The 27,493-nt window shown below is 38.2% G+C and overlaps 1 protein-coding gene across 1 annotated transcript in view; it reads left to right on the top strand.

Annotated features, from left to right (window-relative positions):
* Positions 1-27,493, top strand: part of LOC127639427 (CREB-binding protein-like) — a 72,132-nt gene that overhangs the window by 32,669 nt on the left and 11,970 nt on the right. The window contains 17 exon segments of the mRNA XM_052121437.1: positions 3-173; positions 1,226-1,466; positions 5,108-5,221; positions 6,345-6,608; positions 11,964-12,069; positions 14,730-14,867; positions 17,123-17,240; positions 17,379-17,541; positions 17,637-17,699; positions 19,630-19,745; positions 19,834-20,013; positions 20,118-20,298; positions 20,301-20,365; positions 21,508-21,654; positions 21,909-22,077; positions 22,169-22,287; positions 25,469-25,708. Of these exon segments, the coding sequence (XP_051977397.1) occupies positions 3-173; positions 1,226-1,466; positions 5,108-5,221; positions 6,345-6,608; positions 11,964-12,069; positions 14,730-14,867; positions 17,123-17,240; positions 17,379-17,541; positions 17,637-17,699; positions 19,630-19,745; positions 19,834-20,013; positions 20,118-20,298; positions 20,301-20,365; positions 21,508-21,654; positions 21,909-22,077; positions 22,169-22,287; positions 25,469-25,708 (2,595 nt within the window).

Here is a 27,493-nt window from a genome sequence, read left to right on the forward strand (position 1 = left end):
AGATGGCCATGGCAGGTGGCAGTAGTCCTTTTGGTCAGTATCAGAGTGCAGGGCAACAGATGGGCACAACCAGCGTTAACACTCAACTACAGAACAAAGGTGCCCTGCCCAACAGCTTACCCTCTTTTCCCACTGATCTGAAGGGAGCCGCGGTCACCAGCATGCCAAACATGGTGAGTTTTATCTTTACTAAACCCATACACACCTTTTTCACCACCTACCTGCCTCGTAGCACCCTGAATAATTTTAGATCACTTTTGTTGGTAAAGTTGCATTTACAATTAAGATGTTTACTTGACATACAATTCTGTTTTATTTCGTTTTTTAGAAGATTTATTTGGAACCTTGTAATCGGCTTAATGCATTTACATCGCATTTCTATAATCAAAATATGTCTAAATTCTGATTAATATAGGAATATTCTTTAGCATTTAACCTCGTCATTGTTGAGGGTCATTATTAGTACTTCAGATTTTTGTTCTCAACTAATTCTTCAAAAAGTTAATTATTGGTTATTTTGTTGAATTAAAGATAAACTATTAGAATAATACATTTTTTAATGTTCTGTTGTATAACATATATGAATTTCAGAATCTGCAGACATGTTTGATTCTCCCATGTATAGCCTCTCCATGATTTGAAATGAAGCAGAATAACCGTCACGTAACTACACTTTTTTTATGGGTAAAAATAAAAGAATGGAGACCGTTCATCAACATGCGGACGCCAAGGCCAGTTATGGTCTTAAGCCGGTGTAAACATGAAGATGAAGGACGAAGCTGAGCTACAATCACACCGTGTACAATCGTACAGTGAATATTACTGCTGTCTTTCATATCAGTCTATGTGTTGTTAAACTGTCACGTTCATTTGAAGCACACCATACACGTGCAGCTGATCAGATCGGAGCAACATTAAGACAAGCACTCTGAATAATTTTTCTCTTCCTTATTCAGCCTTTGGTGGATTTACAACATATCTAACAATAGCGTTAGCAATATTTTTGGCAAAATCTTGATTTAAAAAATTGTTAAAACGCACATTTATATTAATTGGAAAAACCGCCCAGCCCTATTGTAAAGTGTTACCCATATATTTTTTTAGAAAAAGCCATCTCTATGCTTCCATTCTGGTCTACACATCTTCATTACCTAATTTGCTTTAAGCTGCTGGACATTGACAACTTCATTCTGTGATGCCATTTGTTTTTTCTCTTGTCCTATAGCCCCAGCAGCAGGTCCCGGTGGGGATGGTGGCTGGTCAGAGCGTGTCCACAGGCCCCACTGCCGACCCGGAGAAGCGCAAGCTGATCCAGCAGCAGCTGGTTCTGCTGCTCCACGCCCACAAGTGCCAGCGGCGTGAGCAGGCCAATGGCGAGATGAGAGCCTGCGCGCTGCCACACTGCCGGACCATGAAGAACGTACTCAACCACATGACACACTGCCAGGCTGGCAAATCATGCCAAGGTGAGTCCACACTATGGGCTGATCCCATTTATAATGCTTGCCTGACAGAAGTTCTATTCTAAAAAAAGTGAGCTGCCCATTTCGGTTCACTAGTTGATTAGCTGTACAATTAGTCAAAGCTTTGGGTCTGTGTTGACTAGTTGTGAATAAGATGATCCAGTTGTGGACATTCTCTTTATCTTCTGACCTGTAGTGGTCAAATATATTTGGAATTAGGAGAATGTGAAAATAATAAAACATGAGCACTTTGCATTCACGGCTGCCACGTGTCATTGACCATTCACAGGTGACCGTAATCAACTGGTTAGTTCCCTTCAGAACAGTATGAAATCACTCCCTATTCCCTGTATTCTGTAGCATTCATTATAAAGACAATAAATGAACTAGTGAGTTTTTGTTCATCGCCCATGTCTGCCCACCAATCATATTTATTTTGGCAGAGTTCTATTTGTGATTAAACTTTTTTAATAATTTTATAGTAATACAAAAGCAATATTAACATATCTGGGAAGAAGGCAACAACAATGAACTTACGTTGGTCAAATGAATGCAAACAGTTTTGAATAATGACACAGAAAGCTGAATTTTCAACTTGACCTAAAACTTGACCTAAAAATTCCAATCTGTCTGATGCTTGTGTACATTGACGCGTCCTTTGAAAAGCCCTTATAATACAGGCGTATGCAAAGGTTTAGGCACCCCTGACAATTTCCATGATTTTCATTTATAAATAATTGGGTGTTTGGATCAGCAATTTACTTTTGATCTGTCAAATAACTGAAGGACACAGTAATATTTCAGTAGTGAAATGAGGTTTATTAGATGAACAGAAAATGTGCAATATGCATCAAAACGAAATTAGACAGGTGCATAAATTTGGGCACCCCAACAGAAATATCACATCAATATTTAGTTTAGCCTCCTTAGCAGAAAATTGTCAGGGATGCCTAAACTTTTGCATACGCCTGTAAATCCATCTCTTACTGATTGACAAATTTAATTGTGAAATGGATTGATGTGACCTCTAGGCCTATGTAGGATTATATTTAATAGTATGGAAATAAACTATATATATTGCCTTCTAAAGCCAATTTTTGTGTTGACTTATCGGTGTTTTACTCATCTGCCAAAATAATGTAATGCTTTTTTATTATCTAAATTATTAGATTTATCATTTATATTATATTTATAATTCTTTAAATATAACCATTGTAATTATTTAATCACTATATTGAATTATATTTTTGAATATATTATATAATTAATAATTTAATCATTATATATTGAATTGTTATGTTAGGGACTTTTTTCAGTAAATATTTACATTTGCAATTAATTGTGATTTAAGTTAATCAACATATCATCTCAAAGAATTTGAATTAATTGACAGCCCTAGTAAACAAATGTAGTCATGCCAAAGTCCCATCCTTCGGATGAGACATTAAACTGAGGTCCTGATTCTCAGCGTTCATTAAAAATCCCAGGACACTTCTCGTAAAGAGTAGGGTTGTAACCTCAGTGTCCTGGCCAAATTCCCCCCATTGGCCCTTGTCAATTATGGCTTCCTAATTATCCCTATCCATTTTTTGGCTCTATCACTCCACTCTCTCCTCTCCACCAATAGCTGGTGTGTGGTGAGCATACTGGCGCACTATGGCTGCCGTCGCTTCATCCAGGTGGATGCTGCACACTGGTGGTTAAGAAGAGTCCCCTGCTCAGTAGTGTCAGAAAAGCGCTATATAAATGTAACATTCATTCATATCTAGCAAGACAGTTCATTGTCTGCTGGAATGCTCCCAGGAGACTATTTCCAGTCATGTCAATGCAGCTCCTATCTATTTGAGGGAACCCCAAAATCTCAAAAACTGCTTCCAATCTTACGTTTAAACAACATGTTTCAAATCACTAAAAAGCTAAATTTTCCCAGCTTGTATAGCTAATGCACATGTACATTCTCGAGTTGATTGACAGGCAATGTCTGTATCTAAAAAGTGATTGGCTCTCTTGCCTCTAAGGTGGGACTTCCTTTATACATCCGTTGACCGTAGGGGTGTAAGAGCTCCTTGGTTGAGCATTCTAATTTCTCTCATTCATTTAATAGAATTGGCCCGTCTCTCATAAATAAGTAGTCCCTGTTTGTGCAAACCCTAATTCCAAGTAAAGTCCTTAGGGTATTTCCAGAGCAAATTCTCTGTGCCATCTCTAATACAACAGTCCATTTAGAGTGAATCTTGCTCTTTTTGGTCTAATGCAACATTAAAAGGATAGTTCACCCACAAATTTAAATTCTCTCATTATTTTCTCACTCTCGTGATATTCCAGGTGTGTATGACTTTCTTTCTTCACCAGAACACATTTGAAGATAAATAGAAAAATATCTTAGCTCAGTAAGTCCTATGATTTTATAATTTTTGCACCAAAAACAATCGTATCACTTTAGAAGACATTAATTTAACCGTTGGAGTCGTATGGATGATGTTTATGCTGACTTTCTGTCATTTTTGGAGCTTCACAAGAGAAATCCTATTCACTTGCATTTTAAGGAACTACTGAGCGAAGATATTTTTCTTCTAATGTGTTCTGGTGAAGAAAGTCATACATGCATCTGATATCATGAGTAAATAATGAGAAATTGTTCATTTTTTGGATGAACTATCCCTTTAAGAAGTTGGGGAAGGGGTGGAGAGCTTGTACTTGCGGCTGCTTTGCTCTCTGCATTTTGATGTTGTTGGACCAGGAGCAGAGGGCTTTATTTCAACGCAAACACAAGCACGGTGCCAAGCGTGACCTCCTCAGTGCCAGCTCATTTCCTGCCGTTCCCTACCCACTGTGACACCCGTATCTTTCTCTCTGACTCCTGGGGAAAGACATGAAACTGGATGTCTATGAATTTTTTAAATGTCAGACTATTCGAGTGCACCTCAGAGACTCTGTTATTGCGTCTCTAAAATCGTGTCCCTAAAATCTGCTTAATATCATGTGGTTATTGATCTCCTTTTGATGTCAATTGTGAACAGTCTTGTGCACAGCAGTTGTGCACATTGGATTCGCCAGTAAGAACAGCGGTAAGGGTGTTTACATGCAACTCGAAAATTAGGTAATGGACAAAAATATATGCGTGCCGATTTTTGCTGTAAAAGTTTATGACCTTACCTTAATAATGGAACAGCAATGAAGGCATTTACATGACCTTATATGTTGCTTAGAAAGCATAATCAGTGTAAGATTGTGTGTAATTGTAAATGCACTCATTGTTTGATTTGTATACCGTGTCCAGACCAGGTATTAAAGCAACAAGTGTTGTTGTACCAGTACGAACATTGCACAAAATTGTATTGTATTTTGCTGACACCTTCTCACAACTTTAATGAACAGTTTGGCACTCACTTGGTTTCTGTTTTGGCTGTGTCTTGCCGCATCATACCACTGACAGTGAAAAATGATGTGTTGAAAATCCCACTTGAATTAGCTGTAAATGGTTCAGATTGGTTGCGCAGATTGGTGATGATTGCTTATGGGTCCTTGAAGGCCTGCTGCCCAACATGACGTTTTGTTTTTGCAGTTTTACATCATTTGGACACATCTGTTCTCTGGTTCCAGTCGTGGAGTTTAGTCTTTCCTCTCTCTTTCTGTCTCTGCAGTGGCTCACTGTGCTTCATCGAGGCAGATCATCTCTCACTGGAAGAACTGCACGAGGCATGACTGTCCCGTCTGCCTCCCACTGAAGAACGCTAGTGACAAACGTAACCAGCAACGTGAGTCTTTCCTCCATCAAACGCCTTCCTTCACCTGCTTACATCACACGTGTTCTGACGAAGGCTTATAATACAGTAGATTAATTGCAAATAATCTCATGATTCGTTTGTAGTTAATGTGATTCCACTAATTTCTATTTTTTTGCCCCTAAATATTTCTGCTTTAAAAGAAATGTTCCGGGTTCAACACGAGTTTAGCTCAATCAACACATTTGTGACAATGTTGATTTGCCACAAAAAATTATTTACCGATTTTAAAAAAATCACGTTAACACGTACTGTTTATGTCTTGTAGCTATACTTTTGAAACACTGAATATTTGAACATTTACAGATTTAATTTTTTTTGCGGTTCTTCCCCTTTGTATTTTTGGTTTAGTTCATTTTTTTTCTTCACATCTCTTAAAAAGATGACATGATATTCTAACTCTGTACGGTTTTTGTAGCGGAGTGAAGTCGTTCAGCTGAGGACGGAGGAGCTCAGAAGATAAGAGCAATCTGAGTGGTGACTCATTAAAATCGTACACTGTTACAGCTCCAGCAAACCGGCAAACTGCCTGCTTTTTAAATTCTCCTTCTCTCTCTTTTCTGATTCGCTCTCCCTCTGCCAAGCGTCTCTCATCCTGACTTTGAGAGTGCGAGGCAGCTAAATAGTTTTTTTCGCTGTTGGATTTACGTGTCGGAGAGTCGCAGCAATATTTCTTCCTCATGCAAATGCCGTCTTGTACCCCCTCCCCTTCCTACCCATATTCCCCATTCTTTTTGTGTCTGTGTTGTTCAGATTAATCATGATTTTCTGTTTTCTTATAGAGGGGTGTTTGGCAGGTTTTGAACTGTTTGGTTTTTCGGGATATGAATTATGTGCCTTTGTTTTGATGGACAGATTGTGCCAAATGTTTGCTCTTTGTTTAAGCATTATCATATGTGAAATCTCATGCACATGACAAATTCTTGTCTGAAATATGCAGATGTTTTCGTAGACTAGCTGTAACATTATAGAGAAGTGAAAATAATGTATTATTGTTTGAATACAGTCAAAGGGGTTTATTTAAATAACAAGCACCACTGGTAATTGAATTGAGCGAAATTCGTTACAGTGGTCATTTCTGTCTCCTGCATTACAGCAATGCTGAGTTCCCCCAGTGCCAGTCTGCAAACCGCCATCGGATCCATTGGGACAGGGCAGCAGACAGCATCCACTCTAAACAGCTCCACACCCATCGACCCCAGCTCCATGCAGCGGGCATATGCTGCCCTCGGCCTCCCCTACAACAAACAGACCCCCACGCAGGCCCAATCACCCTCACAGACGCAGGGCCCTGGGCAGCTGACTGCGCAGACATCACAGACACAGCACCAGCAGCAGATGAGACCACTCAATGCGCTCGGTAAATACACTCAGTTGCTTGACTCTAAAGAGATTCTAGGAATAATTAATTTCAATAATTATCTTATTTCTTATTAAATGTCTCTGGTCTAGTGCACAATTCATTATTGCTTGTTATTCTAAAGGAAATATTTTTATAAAGTCTTATCTTTCACTGCTTCTAAAACAACTTCGATTTTCTGCTGATCTAACCAAGGCCTTGTGAGTAGAGCAAAATAACGTTAACCAATAATATCAGGGATGCATCGATATTTATCGGCTAATCTTGACTATATTAAAACCAAAAACTTAACTCAAGTTAACGTACAATTACATTAAATAAAAATATTACTCTAGTAGAAGTACAAGTAATAATGTTAGCAATTACTCGAGTAAGCGTAAGTATCTAATAAAAAGAATACTCAAGTAGTGAGTAACTAGTTACTTTCGCATATAACGTAATGGATGATTACTCTCCTGTATTCCAGCACATGATACACATTTATCATGCATTCCAGAATGATTATTAATATTATTATTGTTAATAATGGAAATTGTCATCTTTCACCACTATGTTGTTCCAAACCCATATGACTTCTTTCTTCCATGCATCAAATTAAAATGATAGTTAACCAAAAAATTTAAATGCTCACATTTTCTCACCCTCATGCCATCACAGATGATTTTTAGAAGAATATATCAGCTCTGTTGATCCATACAATGCAAGTGAATGGTGACCAGAACTTTGAAGTTCCAAAAAGCACATAGAGGCAGCGTAAAAGTATTTTATATGACTCCAGAGATTTTCAGAATCAATATGATAGGTGTGGGTGTGAAACAGATAAATATCTATACCATTATAATATATATAAAGTCCCTTTTTTTTTTTTTTTTTTTTTTTATACTATTAATTCTCCTCCCTGCCCAGTAGGGTTGGTATGCACAACAAAATTAATCACCAAAAACACAAGAAGAAGAAGAATGTGAAAGTGGAGATTTATTAGTAAAAAAGGATTTAAATATTGATCTGTTTCTCACCCACACTCATATATCTTCTGAAGATTGAACCAGTGTCATTTGAATTCCTTTTATTTGCTTTCTGAGCTTAAGAGTTCTGGTCACCATTCACTTGCACTCTAGAATAAACTAACAGAACTAAAATATTCTTCTAAAAATCTTTGTGTTCAGCAGAATGTGAATAAATGAAATTTTCAATTTTGGAAGAATTATTCCTTTAAGGAGATGTTAGACAGAATGCTAACCTTAATCATCATTTACTTGCACTGCATGTTATTTTCCCTCCATATTTTGAAAGGGAATGGTAACAGACTGTCAGTCCCTAAAATTCTGTTTAACATCTTTTGGGTTCCATAGAATACAGAAAGTTTCACAGAGTTGGAAGAACATGAGGGTGGGGAAATTATGATATTAATTAAAGGATGAACTATCACTTTAATGACCCTTCTCAGATTTGGACAAATCTGTCAATTAGAAGAGAAGTTTGGAAACATTTTTCTAGTAAATATTATACAAGATCATGTTTTTTTATGCCTTAATTCACAGCTTTTTGCATACTGTGTGAATTTAGTTTAGTGTAGCTCCAGCATTGTCCGTGTCGAAAGAATTTGGATTATTAGTTCTGTACGCTAAGTTCTAGCAACTGTCACGGAATTTCACTCACACTGGCCCCGTGCCATCGGATTGTCTTATTTGTTGAGCCCTGGGTTTAAATTATATGTACGATTCATGTGAAGTTCTTTAATGGTGATTTTATGGTTCTTCCATGTCATTTTTGGAGATTGACAGTAGGTGTGTTATGATATTTTCACTGTATGATAACGTCACAAAAATGACCACGGTATTACAGTATCACAGTATTGAGTTGCATTGATAATATTTTTATCAGTTTAATATTTGGTTATGAAATATGTCTGATAAACACAGATAAATATTTCAGTTATAACCAATTTCTTGGCAATTCTTGAACTTGATTTTGGATTTCTTTAAATGAAATCCTTTAACTTTTGCTCTTGAACATCTGGGCCCAGTTGTTCAGAAGTAATCTGATCATATTTTGGCTATCGGATTGGATCAAATCTTGAAATCCTTCTTGGAAAAAAAAAAGGATTCTGAAATCAGATTAGATCATGTAATCCAGTCTTGATCTGGATCAGACCTTCAGTGTGTGTTCAAAACTTTTTAGTAGGATTGGAATACCTTTGATCCAGAAAATCAGGATTATCCTGGTCCCAGAAGAAAGGTTGATTTGGGGTGGATTTCAGGAGCAAAATATAATAAAACTTAAAATGTTGTCAAATAATACAACATTTGTATCATGTAGTATATATGCATTTATTTATATTTTTTACTTAATTTGTTTAACTGTTACAGTGATAAAGTAGACATTAGGCTACCTATTAAGCCTTCCAGTAAAGTAAAAAAATATATATGTATTTTGTCCCCATAAAATGTCCCCAAACATCTGTGAAGATCAAACAAAAATAATATATTAATTTTAATTGTAATTTTCACTGTATATTAATTACAATGACACAATCATCAGAGATGAACCAGTCAAAACTAGTTTCTAACAATTACATCCCTTATTGCATGTCCAGTTAGCAGCATAAATGTTATCACAGGGAGGGACATTTAGCCTTTTTATGATTTAAAACATTTTAAATGATTCAAAATATCCACAATGTATTTGTAAATAATGTATATTTGTTTGGTTTATTTGTTGTGGGTCAGATGAGGGGGGGTCTGACAGTTTAATAGAAATTGAAAATGGAAGAGGATATTTTTATTGTGCTGTTTCTGTCTCTTCCAAAAAAAAAAAAAAAAAAAAAAACTTAAAATGACCCCAGGCTGGCTATTCTACCTCTTGTTCTTTACATAGCAAGTAGCATACATTGTGATATGTAGTCCCATTTAGAGCACTGGTAATCTGGATTTGGATAACCTGAAAAATCTTGAAAAGTTTGTTTCTGGATCAGGGTGATCCAATCCAGTGTTGCTTTGAAAAATTTGTAATGATTATTGCCCAGGTTAACACTTGCATATGCATTTGTATAGATTCAGTAATTTGTTGCATTTATGATTTAATTTAATTCTAAACAATACCTACTGAAAATATATTATTCATTTGCAGTTTATTTATTGCCATTTTGTCCAGTACTGTCTATTTTCTGTCAATTTCCTGCATGCATATTGTCAATGTCAATTTCCTGCACACCAAAAGCTATGCACTTTGTAAACACTTTTTAGTACTACAGTATGTTTTACAAATAAAACATATTATTAGTAGGATCAAACACATTGCTGGCCTGCTATTGCACTGCATTTAGGCAAATGAACAAACAGTTGGCACATTGAAATGTTGAACAAGTGGTTGAATCCGTTTGATGCATTTGTGAATGTGACAAAGCATAAACATACCTTTAGCCTACCTAGTAATTACAAATCATGTAAAACTACATTGAATCTGGTGTTTTTATGAAATAGGGGCTATAATTTATTTTTGTGTTTACTGTATTTCCACTTACATTCATCTCTGCAAATTCCGTGGAGTGGTGCTCACGGAGATAGTGCTCAAGTTTCGAAGTGTTTCCTGCCTGAGCCGATTCTTTTTTTGCGACAAACTTTACAGACTGGGTAACCATCAACATTAATGGTGCCTTGTGGGTCTTTAACATACCCAATGTAATCCCAGACAGCAGACTTCAACTGCTTTGGCAGCGGAAATAAAGGTTCAGGCTCGGACATGTCTGTATTATACGCTCGTGCTTCACGCATGCTGCGCTCTGATTGTGCCGCACTTCTTATGTGCTTGTGATGCACTGTGATTGCAACACCTGCATGTCAATGTAACATGAGGAAGGCGCAATTTAAAGACTTTTTATATGTTGCTGTGTAAATGTAGCAAATTCAGAAAAAAAAAATCTCTTTATATTTATGCAATACCATCAGTGTGAATATTTCAACGGTATGATAACCGTCCGTTCCCTACTTGACAGTAACGAACATGACTAACAAACAGTATAGGATATAGATATGGTTTCACAGACCGATACACTATCCATCTAAAAACTTCAGTATTGAAGCTGATATTTATCCAGGTATCGGATCGGTGTATCCCTAAAATTTACATTGACAGAATGTTCAAATGTGCCAACGGAATGCTCATTAATTCAAACTCCAACTGTCAAAAATGTAAATGCAAACAAACCCACATAAGGCCTTTTGATCTAGCTATCTCTATCTCTCTTTCTATTTATCTAATCTATTGTAAAACAGTTATAGGATGGGCAAGGAGGAGGTGAGAACCGGCTTGTCAACATAAATCATAATTTTAATGAAAACTTAAACCAAAAGCATAAACAAACACACACACGACGGACATGCCCGTAATTCTCTCTCTCTCTCTCTCTCTCGAACCATCGTCACCGGCCGCCTTTATCCCTCACGTGCCTCATCAGGCCGATTGGGGACCGGGCGCGCGATATTCCGACCCAGCCCCGCCCCCCTCCGCTCCACATCTATCTCATAGTCTGTTTGAATACCTAGCTAGCCAGCTGGCGGTTTGTCTTAAACCCAAAGTATACTTCAGTCAGACAGGATGCGTGACAGAGCACGCAAGCACTGAATGCGCGTTGCCCGATTTTTCTTACCACGTGTCTTTGAACACACAGAATGTGCATGCGCCTGGATTTATTTGCACAAATTAGTTGGTCCACAAGGTGGCAACACTCACATTTGAGCTGTTGTTGTCACGAAGAAGTGCCAGAAGATGTAATCGCTTGTTATTAACGGGAGACGAAAATAACAGCAGTAGATGTGCAACTTGAGACTGAAGGAATAAAAAGATCTTTATGGGTCTAAACTCCTGAAGAGAAATATGTGGTGTCTTATAGCAGTCGTAGCATGCATACGCCAACCTCCTGTGTATGCGCACAGAGTCAGATGGAGTATACTTTTAAAGGCTCGCGTTCAACTGTACACAGAATCTGAGCGTTCGAGTCAAAATCAAATTGTTATTTGGGCTTTACTGTTATGTGTGTATCCATCAAAATTTAGACTTTTTTAACTAGTTTAATGTCAAGCCATCATTCTTTTTTTTTCTTGACAAGCTTTACTAGTTATTGTTATAAAATAATAATGAATACTCAATAAAAATAGCTTTTTGTTAATCTTTGTACAGTTCTAAAGCAAAACCATTCCTAAGCAAAACAGTGATTTAATGATTTGAAAATATGGTGAGTATGTGGCTAATTACCAATATCAGTGGTTTTTGGTTAAAATCTGTATAGGCAAAACATTTTTTATAAAAAATGCAAACATGTCTGGATCACGAATCTTGTTTTTGTTTGGTCTACAGGGGGAAGTCAAATGAACCTTAGTGGGGGTGCAATAGGCGTACCGACATCAGAACAATCGAAGCTGCTCCCGGATGGCACCATGCCATCCACCCTTAACACTAACAAGTAAGTACAAAAAAAGTTAAACTCAATCATCAGTATTTGTTGATCACCACAAAAAATAATTTCGCCTCTCTTTATAAAAAAAAGAGACTGTTACATAGGGCTGGGCGATATGGCAAAAAATGAATGTTATAAGAGGATCTGTATCATAATGACAGTGTGTGTATGTGTGTGTGTGTATATATATATATATATATATATATATATATATATATATATATATATATATATATATATATATATATAATATTTAAACATTTTATAATAAAAATATTTAATTATATCTTTTCATGTGACAACACTGAAGAAATGACACTTTGCTACAATGTAAATTAGTGAGTGTACAGCTTGTATAGCAGTGTAAATTTGCTGTCCCCTCAAAGTAACTCAACACACACACCCATTAATGTCTAAACCGCTGGCAACAAAAGTGAGTACACCCCTAAGTGAAAATGTCCAAATTGGGCCCAAAGTGTCAATATTTTTTGTGGCCACCATTATTTTCCATCACTGCTTTAACCCTCTTGGGCATGGAGTTCACCAGAGCTTCACAGGTTGCCACTGGAGTCCTCTTCCACTCCTCCATGATGACATCACAGAGCTGGTGGATGTTAGAGACCTTGTGCTCCTCCACCTTCCATTTGAGGATGCCACACAGATGCTCAATAGGGTTTAGGTCTGGAGACATGCTTGGCCAGTCCATCACCTTCACCCACAGCTTCTTTAGCAAGGCAATGGTTGACTTGGAGGTGTGTTTGGGGTCGTTATCTTGCTGGAATACTGCCCTGCGGCTCAGTCTCCGAAGGGAGGGGATCATGTTCTGCTTCAGTATGTCACAGTACATGTTTGCATTCATGGTTCCCTCAATGAACTGTAGCTCCCCAGTGCCGGCAGCACTCATGCAGCGCCAGACCATGACACTCCCACCACCATGCTTGACTGTAGGCAAGACACACTTGTCTTTGTACTCCTCACCTGGTTTCCGCCACACACGCTTGACACCATCTGAACCAAATAAGTTTATCTTGGTCTCATCAGACCACAGGACATGGTTCCAGTAATCCATGTCCTTAGTCTGCTTGTCTTCAGCAAACTGTTTGCGGGCTTTCTTGTGCATCATCTTTAGAAGAGGCTTCCTTCTGGGACGACAGCCATGCAGACCAATTTGATGCAGTGTGCGGCGTATGGTCTGAGCACTGACAAGCTGACCCCCCACCCCTTCAACCTCTGCAGCAATGCTGGCAAAACTCATACGTCTCTTTCCCAAAAACAACCTCTGGATATGACGCTGAGCACATGCACTCAACTTCTTTAGTCGACCATGGCGAGGCCTGTTCTGAGTGGAACCTGTCCTGTTAAACCACTGTATGGTCTTGGCCACCGTGCTGCAGCTCAGTATCAGGGTCTTGGCAATCTTCTTATAGCCTAGGCCATCTTTATGTAGAGCAACAATTCTTTTTTCAGATCCTCAGAATGTTCTTTGCAAAGAGGTGCCATGTTGAACTTCCAGTGAACAGTTTGAGGGACTGTGAGCGCGATGACACCAAATTTAACACACCTGCTCCCCATTCACACCTGAGACCTTGTAACACTAACGAGTCACATGACACCGGGGAGGGAAAATGGCTAATTGGGCCCAATTTGGACATTTTCACGTAGGGGTGTACTCACTTTTGTTGCCAGCGGTTTAGACATTAATGGCTTTGTGTTGATTGATTTTATTTTGTATTATTTTTTTTTTACATTCAAATTATTTTCATATTTCTTTACATACAGATATCCAAGTATGGGGGCATAGAAGCCCTTGTGACTGAGGAATGATATTGTATGGGGGTTCAGGGGTATCTCCAGTGAGAAACATTTGAAAATGTAAAAGTCTGAACGGACCATTTTTCTATTTTCATTAAAGTGAGAAAGACTAGGCTACAAACTAGTAATTGTTTTGTCTTCATCCTTGTCAGAGATGATGAAATCTGAATATATTCACAAAATTAGAACTGAAATCTATTTGTTTATTATTACAGGCTTGTTTTGTTTATTTGTTTATTATTAACATGCTGATTTAATAAAGATTAATTTAGAAAGAAAAAACTTTATGGTCTAAAGGCGCTCTGGAAACACGTACCTCATGTTTACTCACGTGTGAGGAAAAGAGGAAGCAGGTGCGGACCGGGACAGGGCATCAGTGAAGCGTGTTTCAGTGCTAGAGAAAAATATTTAAGAATACAGCGCAGAAAGATCAGATAAGATGTAACTGGCGCTGTTGTTTTGTCACGCTGCTCACTAGAGAGCCGTAACCATCGTCATGATGTCTTGCAGTCAAGATGTAATCAATCTGGTGTCCAGATCCGGAAAGCTGTGACCTGCATAGCGGGGGAAATAACAACTTCATACAGTTTGAGGCTGCGTTTCCACTGACGTGTTATTTTATATATTTATAAAAGCTAAAATACACAGTTACAAAAGTATAGCAAAAAGATGTTAACGTTATATATGCTGACACGCTGCATACAAAATGTTTCTGTGTAAAGTTATATCAACTGTCCTTGTAAAAATGGACAGAACTTTATAAAGATATGGTCAGTAAGCAAATGTATCACACTAAAGTCATGTTAACATGTATAATGTTTAAGTCCAAATGTCTCCTGTTTTCCCTCCCACAGTCAGCTGATGTCAGACGGCCCTCTGTTAGGCAGCATGGGTAACCTGCCCACAGCGGCCCCTCTTTCTGCAAGCAGTGTGAGGAAGGCCTGGCACGAGCACGTCACTCAGGACCTCCGGAACCACCTTGTACACAAATTGTTAGTAATAACTGTTGTCAAACCCTTGAAGAGGTGTTGTAGCATAGTGCTGAAAGATGTGGGCTGGTAAAACTCATAAGATGCAACCCATGAACTATTGCCAATAATGTTGTGGCCAAAAATATTGGCACCCTTGGTAAATATGAGCATTGAAGGCTTTGAAAACTTTCAACAAAAATCTATCGTCTAATCGATATCAAGCAATTGCAAACACAACACAAATTTGACCAAAAACTAATATTTCTGTAAAATGTATGCGTTGCACAATTATAGGCACCCTTTTATTCGATACTATGTGCAACCCCTCTTTGCCAAGATAACAGCTCTGAGTCTTCTCCTATAATGCCTAATGAGGTTGGAGAACACATGGCAAGGGATCTTAGACCGTTCCTCCATACAGAATCTCTCCAGATTCCGAGGTGCACACTGGTAGACTTTCCTCTTCAGTTCACCCCACAGGTTTTCTATGGAGTTCAGGTCAGGGGACTGGGATGGCCATAGCAGAACCATGATTTTGTGGTCAGTGAACCATTTTTGTGTTGATTTTTATGTTTGTTTTGGATCATTGTCCTGCTTGAAGATTCAATCAGGGCCCTTTTTAAGGTTTGGATATTGTATCTGTTGGTATTTGATAGAGTCCATGATGCCATGTATCCGAACAATATGTCCAGGACCTCCTGGCATAAAAACAGCCCCACAAAGTTAAAGATCCAGCACCATATTTAATGCGTTAAAGATCCACCTCCATATGGCTACCTGTTTCATCTGACCATAACCCATCCCATTTAAAGTTTCATTAGTGTCTGAAATTGAAGATGCTTGATTTTGTTGTTGGATGAGAGCAGAGGTGTTTTTCTTGAAACCCTCCCAAACAACTTGTGGTGATGTCTGGTTGTTGTTTTGGAGACTTTCTGACCCCAAGATGCAACTCATTTCTGGAATTCTCCAGCTTTGGAGATTCTATGACCTCTCGAACCATCCTCCACACCATGTGTGGAGACAATATAGACACATTGACCTTCCAGGACAATGTGTAACACCTACAGTTAATTGGAACATCTTAAATATTGCCCTGATGGAGGACATTTTTTAAATGCTTGAGCTATTTTCTTATAGCCACTTCCCATTTTATGAAGCTCAACAACCTTTTGCCTCAGATCAGAACTATATTCTTTGGTCTACCCCATTGTGATGGATGACTAAGGGAATTTGGTTGTGTGTTAAGTCATATTTATACCTCTGTGTTCCTTGTCACTCAGGTGTAAATAGGAATGTAATTTACTTCAGATATATTTTACTCATTAGAATTTCTAGGGGTGCCAATAATTGTGGCAAATGTGTTTTGGACAAAAATATTTAATCCCCCCCACAGCATTGGTTATCAGGTGGGTTGCTAGGAGACATTTCTAATGAGAGTCAAACCCCTTTTAAGCTAACAGGAGCGTTGCAGTTTTGTTTTCTTAAATGTCATCTTCCGAATATCGAGGAATTGAATGCATTTATGCTCAAGTAGGAATATCCCTCATCCAACTTTAATGAAATGCAGCATAACCGTGTATCCTGACAAAACATAATTTATTGCAAGCATCAATTACATTATTAGATAGATTTTTCCAGATATTATAGACCTCCTTGTTAGATTCATATGAAAAATTATATTTTTTAATGTCTGTTCGGGAGACATTTTACCAAACATTCATGCTGTTTTTAAAATTAGGCTTGCTTGAGCATTAAGTGTCCTTTCAAGTTCTGGCTTTCATGTGTGGACACATTTTTAAAATGTCAATTGGTATTATTAGTTAGCTGTGATATATTCTATGATGCCCAAAGGCTTATGATGTCTTATTCATTGTGAAACGGTGTTTCCTTAATGGTATGAATCGCACTGAAGGCCTAGACTTTTAATGCACGGCCCGGCACAGAACAACACAAAATATTGTATAACAGACAGACCTTTTACTATTTTTGGTGGGTGAGCACATAACTGAATGCGTACATTAATTTCAATCCACAATCAGAAACCGCAAGCAATTGTATGGCCCGCGAATAAATTTGTAACTACTCAGATGGCCCTTAATGGAAAAAACGTTCCCCACCCCGATCTAAAAGATAAAGAAAGATGTTTTTCACAGCCTTCTTTGCTAATATTTTCCAAGGGTGCCAATATTTTGGGCCACAACTGATTCTCCTTGAGCAAGACACTAAAGCCGATGTTGATCGAGGGTGACTGAGTCAGTTTCTTCATGTTTGTTTAGGGTGCAGGCCATCTTCCCCACGCCAGACCCCGCTGCTTTGAAGGACCGTCGTATGGAGAACCTTGTGGCGTATGCACGGAAAGTGGAGGGGGATATGTACGAGTCTGCCAACAGCAGGGTGAGCACAAACCTCTATCAAGGCTTGGTGGTTGGTGTTACTACATTTGGGACACAGTAATTGTTTTTATCATAGATAGTAAATCGAAATTCTTCAGTATTGATTGTTAATTCTAATGACAATGTGTGTGTTGTAAAGGACGAGTACTATCACTTTCTGGCAGAGAAGATCTATAAGATCCAGAAAGAGCTGGAGGAGAAGAGAAGGTCTCGATTACAGAAGCAGAATATTAACCAGACGGCCACGACACAACAGCCAACAGCTCTCAACCAGCCCAATGTCATGAGACCTCAGTCACAGAGTGAGTAACTCACAAATGTACTGAAACACACACAATCTTCACAAACCTTTCTGCTTTCCCCATCTGATTCTGTCCACTTCTGTTTCTCTCTGCAGATGGACCCGTGCCTTTGCCCAATGTGCCAAATCAGATCATCAGTCTCATGCAGGTGTCACAAGGTACTTCCATGTTCCCTCTTTCTGCTGCTCTCCTCAGCAACCACCCATCATTACTCATGCTCAACCAACAAAGTGTCTCATGTTGAGCACGATACATCTTCATCAAATGGAAAACTAAAGCAGTTGCTTTCTACCAAAATCCTGCTCTAGAAACCAAAAGCTGTGCTAGAATTTCATGTGTTTGCATGTATTTGTGTGTGTAAAGGGGTGAAACAAAATTCTAAATATGTTTGTAACTCTAGGTAATTAAAATGAACTGCCAGTAACTTTTCAGGAAAAGCAACATAATGCATGGTTTAAATGGTGATATAAGAACGATAGTCAGGCGTTTGCTTGCGTAAGCAAAGAAAATCCCTCAAATTCAAGCGTTCCACTGAAAGAGAAGCTCGGTGACTGTCGCACATCCTCTAATAACTTTTACGTCAGTGGAAAATTTACCATCAGCAATTTAGTTAGGAAGCCAATTTTTTTCTTCTTCTCTAGTCATAACTGCAGAATTCCATGTTGTCATGGGTTCCTGGAGTTGAGGCTGCAAAAGAAAATAGGCTTTAAAATATCAGTGAAATGAGGTATCTTCCTTTTGTAACAGCCTTCACGTTAGTATGCTGTCTATATAGGCAGGTTACTATGCTTTGGAACAGAGCTGGTACTGTCATTAAACAGAGCAGTGTAATCCTTTCAATAATTGTTTAAAGGGATAGTTCACCCAAAAATGAAAAATCTTTAGTTAATTTCAATGCAAGTGAATGGTGGCCAGACCGTTTGAAGCTCCAAAAAGCACTTAAAAGCAACATTAAAGTAATCCATTCGACTCCAGTGGTTGAATCAATGCCTTCTGAGGTGATCTAGTTGGTTTTGAGTGAAAACAGACCAAAATATAACTCTTTTTCACTGTGCATCATCTCAACATAAGAGCTCAATCAGAGTAAATACACTGAGAATATATTTCCTCCTACCCATAAAATTAAATCAACATCAAATCATATTTAGTGTGATAGTGTTTTTACTTAGCTTAGAACCGAATATTAAGAGCTATGTCAAATGATATAAATACAATTTAAATGGGGCATTTTGTTTTTGCCCCACATTTTGAATTTCGGGGGCATTTTTGGTCTTTTTTTGTTTGTTTTTTGCCCCAAGCTCCCCTCAGTTTCTGACCCTGTTATCCAATAATCACAAACTACTAATGGAAATTAATTAGTCAAAATTCGAAGCTAAGGCTGATTGGACTTCCTGAGGATGAAATTGGCATATACAAATTTCCAGGAGTTACACGCTCACGCACGCGAGAGAGAGACTCAGCGTGCATGTGTGAGAGACTGAACGGCAGCTAGAGAAAATATTAGTTTTGAGATTTTAAACTTCAACAGATCTTTGTGTTTTATATCTGTATGTATTGTGTCTAATAAATCATTGGCAATGTACACTTAAGTTTATCTGGCCAATAAAGTCTGATATTGAATCTGCCCATTTGATTCTATTGTTAAAAAAATCCACTGGATAACAGCAGAACTTTTAATGATAGTATGTCCACTGAATTTATGACATTTATACATATACTTGTAACAAAGATTTATACCTGCAAACATTTGCCTAATTAACTCTAATCTGCAAAACAACTGAACAGTTTAATGTTTTTACTGTAAATAATTAAAATAAGTTATGACTAATCAATTTATTGCAAGTTCTCTGAGGCAAAATATAAAGTAAATGCATCTATGATTATGTTTTAATGTTTGCTTTAAGGTGTCATGATTAATCACAACAACAACAAATGTGACTTAATAGTACATTTTTCATCGATTCACAACCCTAGTCAAAAGATGTGGGAACACTGAAGATGTTTTATGGAACATAATTAATCTAAAGTCTTAAAGTCCAACTAAAGTCTTACGTGAAGTATGCATATATATATATTTTTTTGTTACAGGAATGAATCCATTCAGTGCAATGACTAATGTCCCGATGTCTCAGGCTCCCATGGCAACTCGTGCTGCTTCTCCTATAAACCATCCACAACAGATCAACATGAACCAAGTCCCAACGGTCTGTCCTCATTCCTCCATCCCTGTTGTTTCTTCTCCATGAATGTAGGACACATCTAACCATTTGATCTCTCTAAACACTTTCACAGATGAACATGTCACCCACGCGAATGCCTCAGACGCAAGGCATGCTGGGATCCCATGGCGGGAACATGGTGGCGCAGACAGCCAATCAGACACAGTTCATTCCCCAGGCACAATTCCCCAACAACAACAATGCCATGAATGTCAACATGGGCCAGCCTAACTCACAAGCTGCCGTTTCACAGGTGAGCGTGCACACTCCTCACGTAATGATTCCACTGCGCATGATGACAGCCCCTGTAAATGTGTTTTGTCCCTGCTTGTGTGCGTGCGGTCTCTCCTTCCCCAGCAGCAGCAGAACGCTAATCTTCCCCTGAATGCACTTGGCTCCTTGGGCCCTCAGCTAGGATGTCCCACACCACCTCAGGCTTCACACCGCACCACACCACCCCCCACCACAAGCACCACTAACCTGCCAGTAGCACTGCAGCCATGTCAGGCCTCCACACCCACCCCCGTCCCTGCTCAGGGCACCCGCCTCACACACAGTCCCAGACGGAGCTGCCCATACCCACCCAGCAGCTCCCAGGAACACCGGTGAGACCCGTCAGCTTTATGTTTCTTTATCTTTCTCTTGAAGCATCTTGTTTACAGCTGTAGAACAGAGATATGTAATAATTTAATCTGGCTTCAAACCTGTATGTCTTTCTATTGTGGAACGCAGAAGGAGATGTTAGCCTGAATGAGTAAATAATTACAGAATTTTCATTTTTAGGTGAACACTCCCATTTAGACATAAGCTCTGTTCCAGAACATGACCTGCATCTGAATATGCATGCGTCCCTACTATAAAATATACCAAAAGCAATATGTCAAATTAGTATGTCTGAATCCTCAGTATACATGAAACAAGATTCTCAAGATGGGAAATACCCGAATGACCTATTACATCTGGCGAGATTCTAAGGGTGCTTTCACACTTCGATTGCTTGGACCGAACCAGACTTTGTTTCCTCCCCCTTCCCCTTCTGGTCTATGTTCACTTCATATTATTTGGGTCCAAACCGCGGTTCGATTGCATCATCAACGTGAGTACAAGAGGCAGCTGTTTACCTCTGTAACTAGGCAACAACTCAAGAAGACTTCAGCTTTGCTGTGTTATTAAAGTATTCATCTCTTCCACCAAAACTTCACATGCAAAAACTGAAAGAATATCATTTTTTTAACACCCGAGAAGTACATTCTTCATCAAATACAGCACATACTTGTGACAGTACTTGAATTCGGGCACAGCTTTAATGAGCTACTTTGCTGTCCACCATATAAAGCAGCTTGCTATCCCAAATAGAACCTCATAATTGAATGATTTGAAACTTTCTACATGAGCAGCCACAAACAAGCCACACCAATAGTACTCCTTACAAGAGGCGCACAAGTGGCTCATCTCCCAGTTGATTCCAATAGTTTTACATTAACACGTTACTAAATTGTAATACTCTAATAAGCATAACAATATTTTGTGCACGTTAGTTGCTAGATAGGCAGACCACTAGGTTCTGGAACAGAGCTGGTGTTGTCATCAAACAAAACCGTGTAATGCTTCCGATAATGGATTAAACCTTTTAAATAAAACATTTTTAACTTTTGAATAAAAACAAAACAAGTAGTCATCTTAATTGGTCATTTTTAGTTGTTGAACTAAGACATTTAACATTAAACTTTTGTTTTTGATCTCTCAGAGTGGTGAAAACCGAATACCCACCCCAGCTTCGGCAACCAGCACAGAGTTGCACTCCCAACATGCTGTGCCTGACATGCCACCAATTGAGACTAAAACAGAAGAGCAGGATTATGAAATGGGAATTAAAACCGAGCCCAAGATGGAGGTATGCCACTTATGTCTCACCACATTTCACACATTGAGCTTACTTGACTAGTCCTGGTTGATCACTACTTTAGAAGCCAATTTTCTCAAATCTGATTATTCTGCCATCATTTGAATGCACTGACATCATTCCAACTGTATGCTTTTAAGGACCGCTAGTTTGTGTTAAAAAACTGACTAATTTGGTTTTAATTAATTTTATATATTGAATGACAGCAGCAAGTTTTGATAATTGTTTTGCCCTCTCTCAGACAGGAGGATGCTAGCTCCATATTGGTCAAGAAGGAGGAACAAGAGTGCTTGGAAGCCAAGCAGGAGCCAATGGAGACGGAGGACAAGACAGACATGAAGACTGACATCAAAGAGGAAGATGAAGGCAGGACAAATGGCACAACATCGTCTTCACCATCCCAGTCTCGCAGAAGTATGAACAGAAAATATCTGCACACTTTTTTTCTTCTTTTTTTTTCTTGCTGTCATTAATCTTTCCACTGTCCCTCTTTTTTTATCTGCAGTCTTTAAGCCAGAAGAGTTGAGACAAGCATTGATGCCCACTCTGGAATCTCTGTACAGGCAGGATCCCGAGTCGCTGCCCTTCCGTCAGCCTGTGGACCCGATTCTTCTTGGAATTCCTGTGAGTCGATTACACCTTACTTTTAAATCCCAACAAGGAACAACTACTCAACTTCACAATTCTTCAGCTCCTGATTTTCAGGATTTTCTAGAGTCTAACTCAATTTGTGACCTTTCTTGGTGCTTTTCTATGTTTTCTTCCACATTCCTAAGTGAAATATAATGTTGCATGGTGATTTCACTCAAGTGTAACAGTTAAATTGGCTTGGTTGTTTTAGAAGCATGCTTTCCAGTAGCTGGTCAACTAAATAAAGTAGAATATAGAGTTAACGTAACAAAACGTGCCGTGGCCCAGTGCAGGGCACTCTCCCTCCCATTGCTTGTTGGTCTTTTGCCATAGATAGCTTCAATTTGGGCGAACAACTTCTACTTTCTTCTGTATGAACCACACCGGCTGTTGTGTTCTGTAGTTACTTTAAAAAAAAAAAAAACTTTTCCCTACACTGTTGGTAGGTCTGGTGGTAGCCGTGTGCGGCCAACTGCTGAGACACTTCCTGAAAGACTGTTTCGCATAATTTTGTTCTTTTTACAATTCGAATGAACAAATTCGCATGAACAAATGATACTGCTATCGCTGTAGCTAACTAGAAAACTAGCGGGTTGGTGTCCCGTGTCGCAAAATCCAGTGACTCTGGTAGTGACGATTCTCCCTGAATCTTCAGTAATCTGCAGGATTTTGATGTCACATTTGTATCGGCTCGGCTCACTTGGAACCTCGACCGAGGTGGTACTAAAAAAAGTACCAGGTACTATCCACAGTAGAAAACCCCCAAAAAGTGAGCAGAGTCAAGTCCAGCTGTACCATGCAGTGGAAAAGACCCATAATTGGAGATCTGTTTGTTGATCTTGATTCTCTTTTTGTTGACATACTAGAGAAGTGTCTTTTCATTTTCATACTTGGTACTTGTCTAAATCGGAATAAACATTTTTTACTCCACTATTGTCAAACTATTTCTGTAAAATATACATGCTCCGTAGCATTTTATTTTAGTTTCCATTCACAACCAGCACTAGTCAGGCTGGTTGAAATGAACCAGATTCGAGAGCAAACGAGAGTTGGTTATTGATGTGATGCCACCTTATTCTGTCCTTCTATATTTTTACTTTTTTTTAATTTATTTTTTAAGTAGCATGTGTATGTAGTACCTCTAAAATATGTTAAACCACTTCACTTTCACATGATTTTTAGGTTTATGTAAACTGTTAAAACATAATGACCCTCCTTCCACAACTTCTCTTTTGAAAATGTATTTAAAAGTTTTTTAACTTCATAATGGGTATAATTTCATAACTCTTCTGTATTTTTGAACAAATCCCTAATGCATTTTCATTATTATTTCAGTCATAATACATGGGTCAATAACAAATAAGGTTGTCCGAAGTGATACAAATTGGAAATATTTAAAAAAAATCTGGTTTAAAACGCATGTGTCAAGTTGTATACATGTACAAAACAGTTGATTTTATGACTTTAAAAATATCATGCAGTGCAACCATCATGCATTTTTAAGTCAAGAATATCAAGAAGTTTTCTTGTGGTTGCACCAAATGACATGAACCAAATGTGCCTTTTCACTAAAAAGTCAAATATTGATATTTAATGATATGACAAAATTGTGATGTGTTTTTAAATCTTCACACTCAAATTTTTGGGTCTAAAAGGATCTCTTGTTTTACGATTTTTGTCACATGATTACGTAGTTTCCGAAATATAAGTTGCATTTTTTTTTTTATCATCTAAATGTTCCTGCGATTTATTGTCGAAAACGACTTATATATATATATATACATAATTTACAGTCATGGTAAAAACAGTAAGTGAACCGGATAGTTAATACACAAACTGGCAGCCAAAAGTTTGAAATAATGTAACGATTTAGCACTTTCTGAAGTAAATTGGCACTTTAATTCACCAAAGTGGCATTCAACTGTCCACAAAGTATAGTCAGGACATTACTGATATAAAAAAATGACACCATCACTATTTGAAAAAGTCCTTCAAATCTAGATAAGCTCCATTTCCAGCAGTCATCACTCCAACACCTTATCCTTGAGTAATCATGCTAAATTGCTAATTTGGTACTAGAAAATCACTTGCCATTATATCAAACACAGCTGAAAGCTATTTGTTTGTTAAATGAAGCTTAACATTGTCTTTGTGTTTGTTTTTGAGTTGTCACATTATGCAATAGACTGGCATGTCTTAAGGTCAATATTAGGTTAAATATGGCAAAAAGAAACTGCTTTCTCTAGAAACTCATCAGTCAATAATTCTTTTGAGGAATGAAGGATATACAATGCTTGAAATTGCAAAAAAAATGAAGATTTCATACAAAGGTGTACACTACAGTCTTCAAAGACAAAGGACAACTGGCTCTAACAAGGACAGAAAGAGATGTGAAAGGCCAGATATACAACTAAACAAGAGGATAAGTACATCAGAGTCTCTAGTTTGAGAAATAGACGTCTCACATGTCCTCAGCTGACAGCTTCATTGAATTCTACCCACTCAACACCAGTTTCATGTACAACAGTAAAGAGAAGACTCAGGGGTGCAGGCCTTATGGGAAGAACTGCAAAGAAAACACTTTTGAAACAGAAAACAAAAAGAAAAGGTTAGAGTGGGCAAAGAAACACAGAACATACATACAACTGACATATTGTTTTACTCCCAGACTAAAAGATGTTTATTTGTGCACAGCATCTATTTGCAGATGTTATAAACATATGTGGCTTCTCACGTTTCTTTCATGAAACATAAAAAGAATCGGACAAACTGTTACATACGATTACTTAAAGGTGCTATATGTAATATGTTTAATGTACTAAATCTTAAAATGACCATAATATGTCATTAGAGAATTAGGAATCATGCCAAGTTGAAATACTTGCATCTCCGATAACAATGCTACAGCAAGTATATTCTACTTTGAAGTTTCCATTCCAGGTCGGAATAAATACGGTACTTACGGTACTTGTTGGTTGCCACATGACTTGGATTTGGTGGACAAAGGTTTTTCAAATATGAATCATATCATTGACCCAAATACAAAAAAAGTTTTGGAAACATCTTCACATGAATTATACAAACCAAACATGATAAATCAAAATTCTCATGTGAAAGTGACATCCGTACCTCATCTACATATTGTGTGACTGAAATTGTTTTTTCTTGCCATCAGGACTACTTCGATATTGTTAAAAATCCCATAGACCTGTCCACTATCAAACGAAAATTGGACACAGGTCAGTACCAGGAGCCCTGGCAGTATGTAGACGACGTTTGGCTGATGTTCAATAATGCCTGGCTGTACAACAGGAAGACATCACGTGTGTATAAATACTGCTCCAAACTGGCTGAAGTGTTCGAGCAGGAGATCGACCCCGTCATGCAGGGCCTCGGTTACTGTTGCGGAAGAAAGGTGAGATGATAAAGTCATATAGGACTTATATCAGTGGTTCTCAACTGGTTTTGTTTCAGGACCCAGAGTTTGCATTGGACATCAAGTGGTGGCCCGCCATAGTAAACACGTAACCTGTATTAAGACATGCATAGTTTTGTTCATGGTTTTCAAGTATAAGGGCATGTATCAAGTGACATTATATTTGTTGTTGATGTCACCAACAAAAGATAAAGGAAGCTTTGTCTCCCCCCTTTTAAAAATTGAAGAGCCTATTAATTTATATAAGCTCATTATATTTACTATCCTGTTTATTTCCTAATTTCAAACATCATACAAACAGAACATATATTACACAGGAGGAAAACTTAATAATTTGTTCCAAAGTCTTTGTGGTTCACACTTAAAAGCCATTTATGTACCCTTATTTTTACAGTGCAGTTATATACAAGTACAGGTAAGACCATGGATGGCTCCTCATTACCATGGTTAGGTCAATGTAGCTAATCTTAATAATATATTATAGTATTTATGAAAAAATTATAGCAAAAAACAAATAGAAATTTGAACTGCAACTGCCACTGTTATAAATATTAGGTCTAAAAGATTCTAACAAACAGAACCATTTAGCTGAACACAAGATTATCATTACATTTGCATTGGCAGCCCTAAATTTCACTTGGTCGGGCACCAAACATTTTTCAATGGGAGAACCATGACATTATTCTTTCACTGCTATCCGCGACCCAGTCCGACTAGTCCTGTTGGACCCACAAGTTGGGAAAAACTGACTTTCAGTAAAAGTCAGAAGTTTACATACACTGAGGTTTAAGTCATTAAAACACTTTTCATTGAATATATCACAATTCCAGTGGGTCAGTAGTTTACATACACGAAGTCAACTGTGCCTTATAGAACCAAGTCTGGTTCATTTTAGAAAGCAATTTCCAAATGCCTGAAGGCACAACGTTCATCTTTACAAACAATAGTGCGAAGTATAAACACCATGGGACCACAAAGCCATCATACCGATTAGGAAGAAGACGCATTCTGTCTCCTAGAGATGAACATAGTTTGGTGCAAAAAGTGCAAATCAATCCAAGAACAACAACGACCTTGTGAAGATGCTGAAAGACACATGTAAACAAGCATCTATATCCACAGTAAAACAAGTCCTATATCAATATAACCTGAAAAGCTGCTCAGCCAGGAAGAAGTCACTACTCCAAAACCGCCATAAAAAAGCCAGACTGGTTTGCAAGTGCACATGGGGACAACTATCTTACTTTTTGGAGAAATGTCCTCTGGTTTGATGAAACAATAATGGAACTGTTTGGCCATAATGACCATCGTTATGTTTTGAGGAAAAAAGGGTGAGTTGCAAGCCGATGATCACCATCCCAATCGTGAAGCATGGGGAGTGGCAGCATCATGTTGTGTGGGTGCTTTGGTGCAGGAGGGACTGGTGCACTTAAAATAGATGGCATCATAAGGAAAATTATGTGGTTATATTGAAGCAACATCTCAAGACCTCAGCCAGGAAGATAAAGCTCAGTCGCAAATGGGCCTTTCAAATAGACTATGACCCCAAGCATACCTCCAAAGTTGTGGCAAAATGGCTTAAGGACAACAAAGTCAAGGTATTGGAGTGGCCATCACAAAGCTCTGACCTCAGTCCGATAGAACATTTGTGGGCAGAACTGAAAAACTTGTGAGCAAGGAGGCCTACAAACCTGACTCAGTTACACCAGTTCTGTCTGGAGGAATTTGCCAAAATTCCTGCAACTTATTGTGAGAAGCTTGTAG

The sequence above is a fragment of the Xyrauchen texanus genome, chromosome 48, assembly GCF_025860055.1.
Source record: "Xyrauchen texanus isolate HMW12.3.18 chromosome 48, RBS_HiC_50CHRs, whole genome shotgun sequence".
Taxonomy (NCBI): domain Eukaryota; kingdom Metazoa; phylum Chordata; class Actinopteri; order Cypriniformes; family Catostomidae; genus Xyrauchen; species Xyrauchen texanus.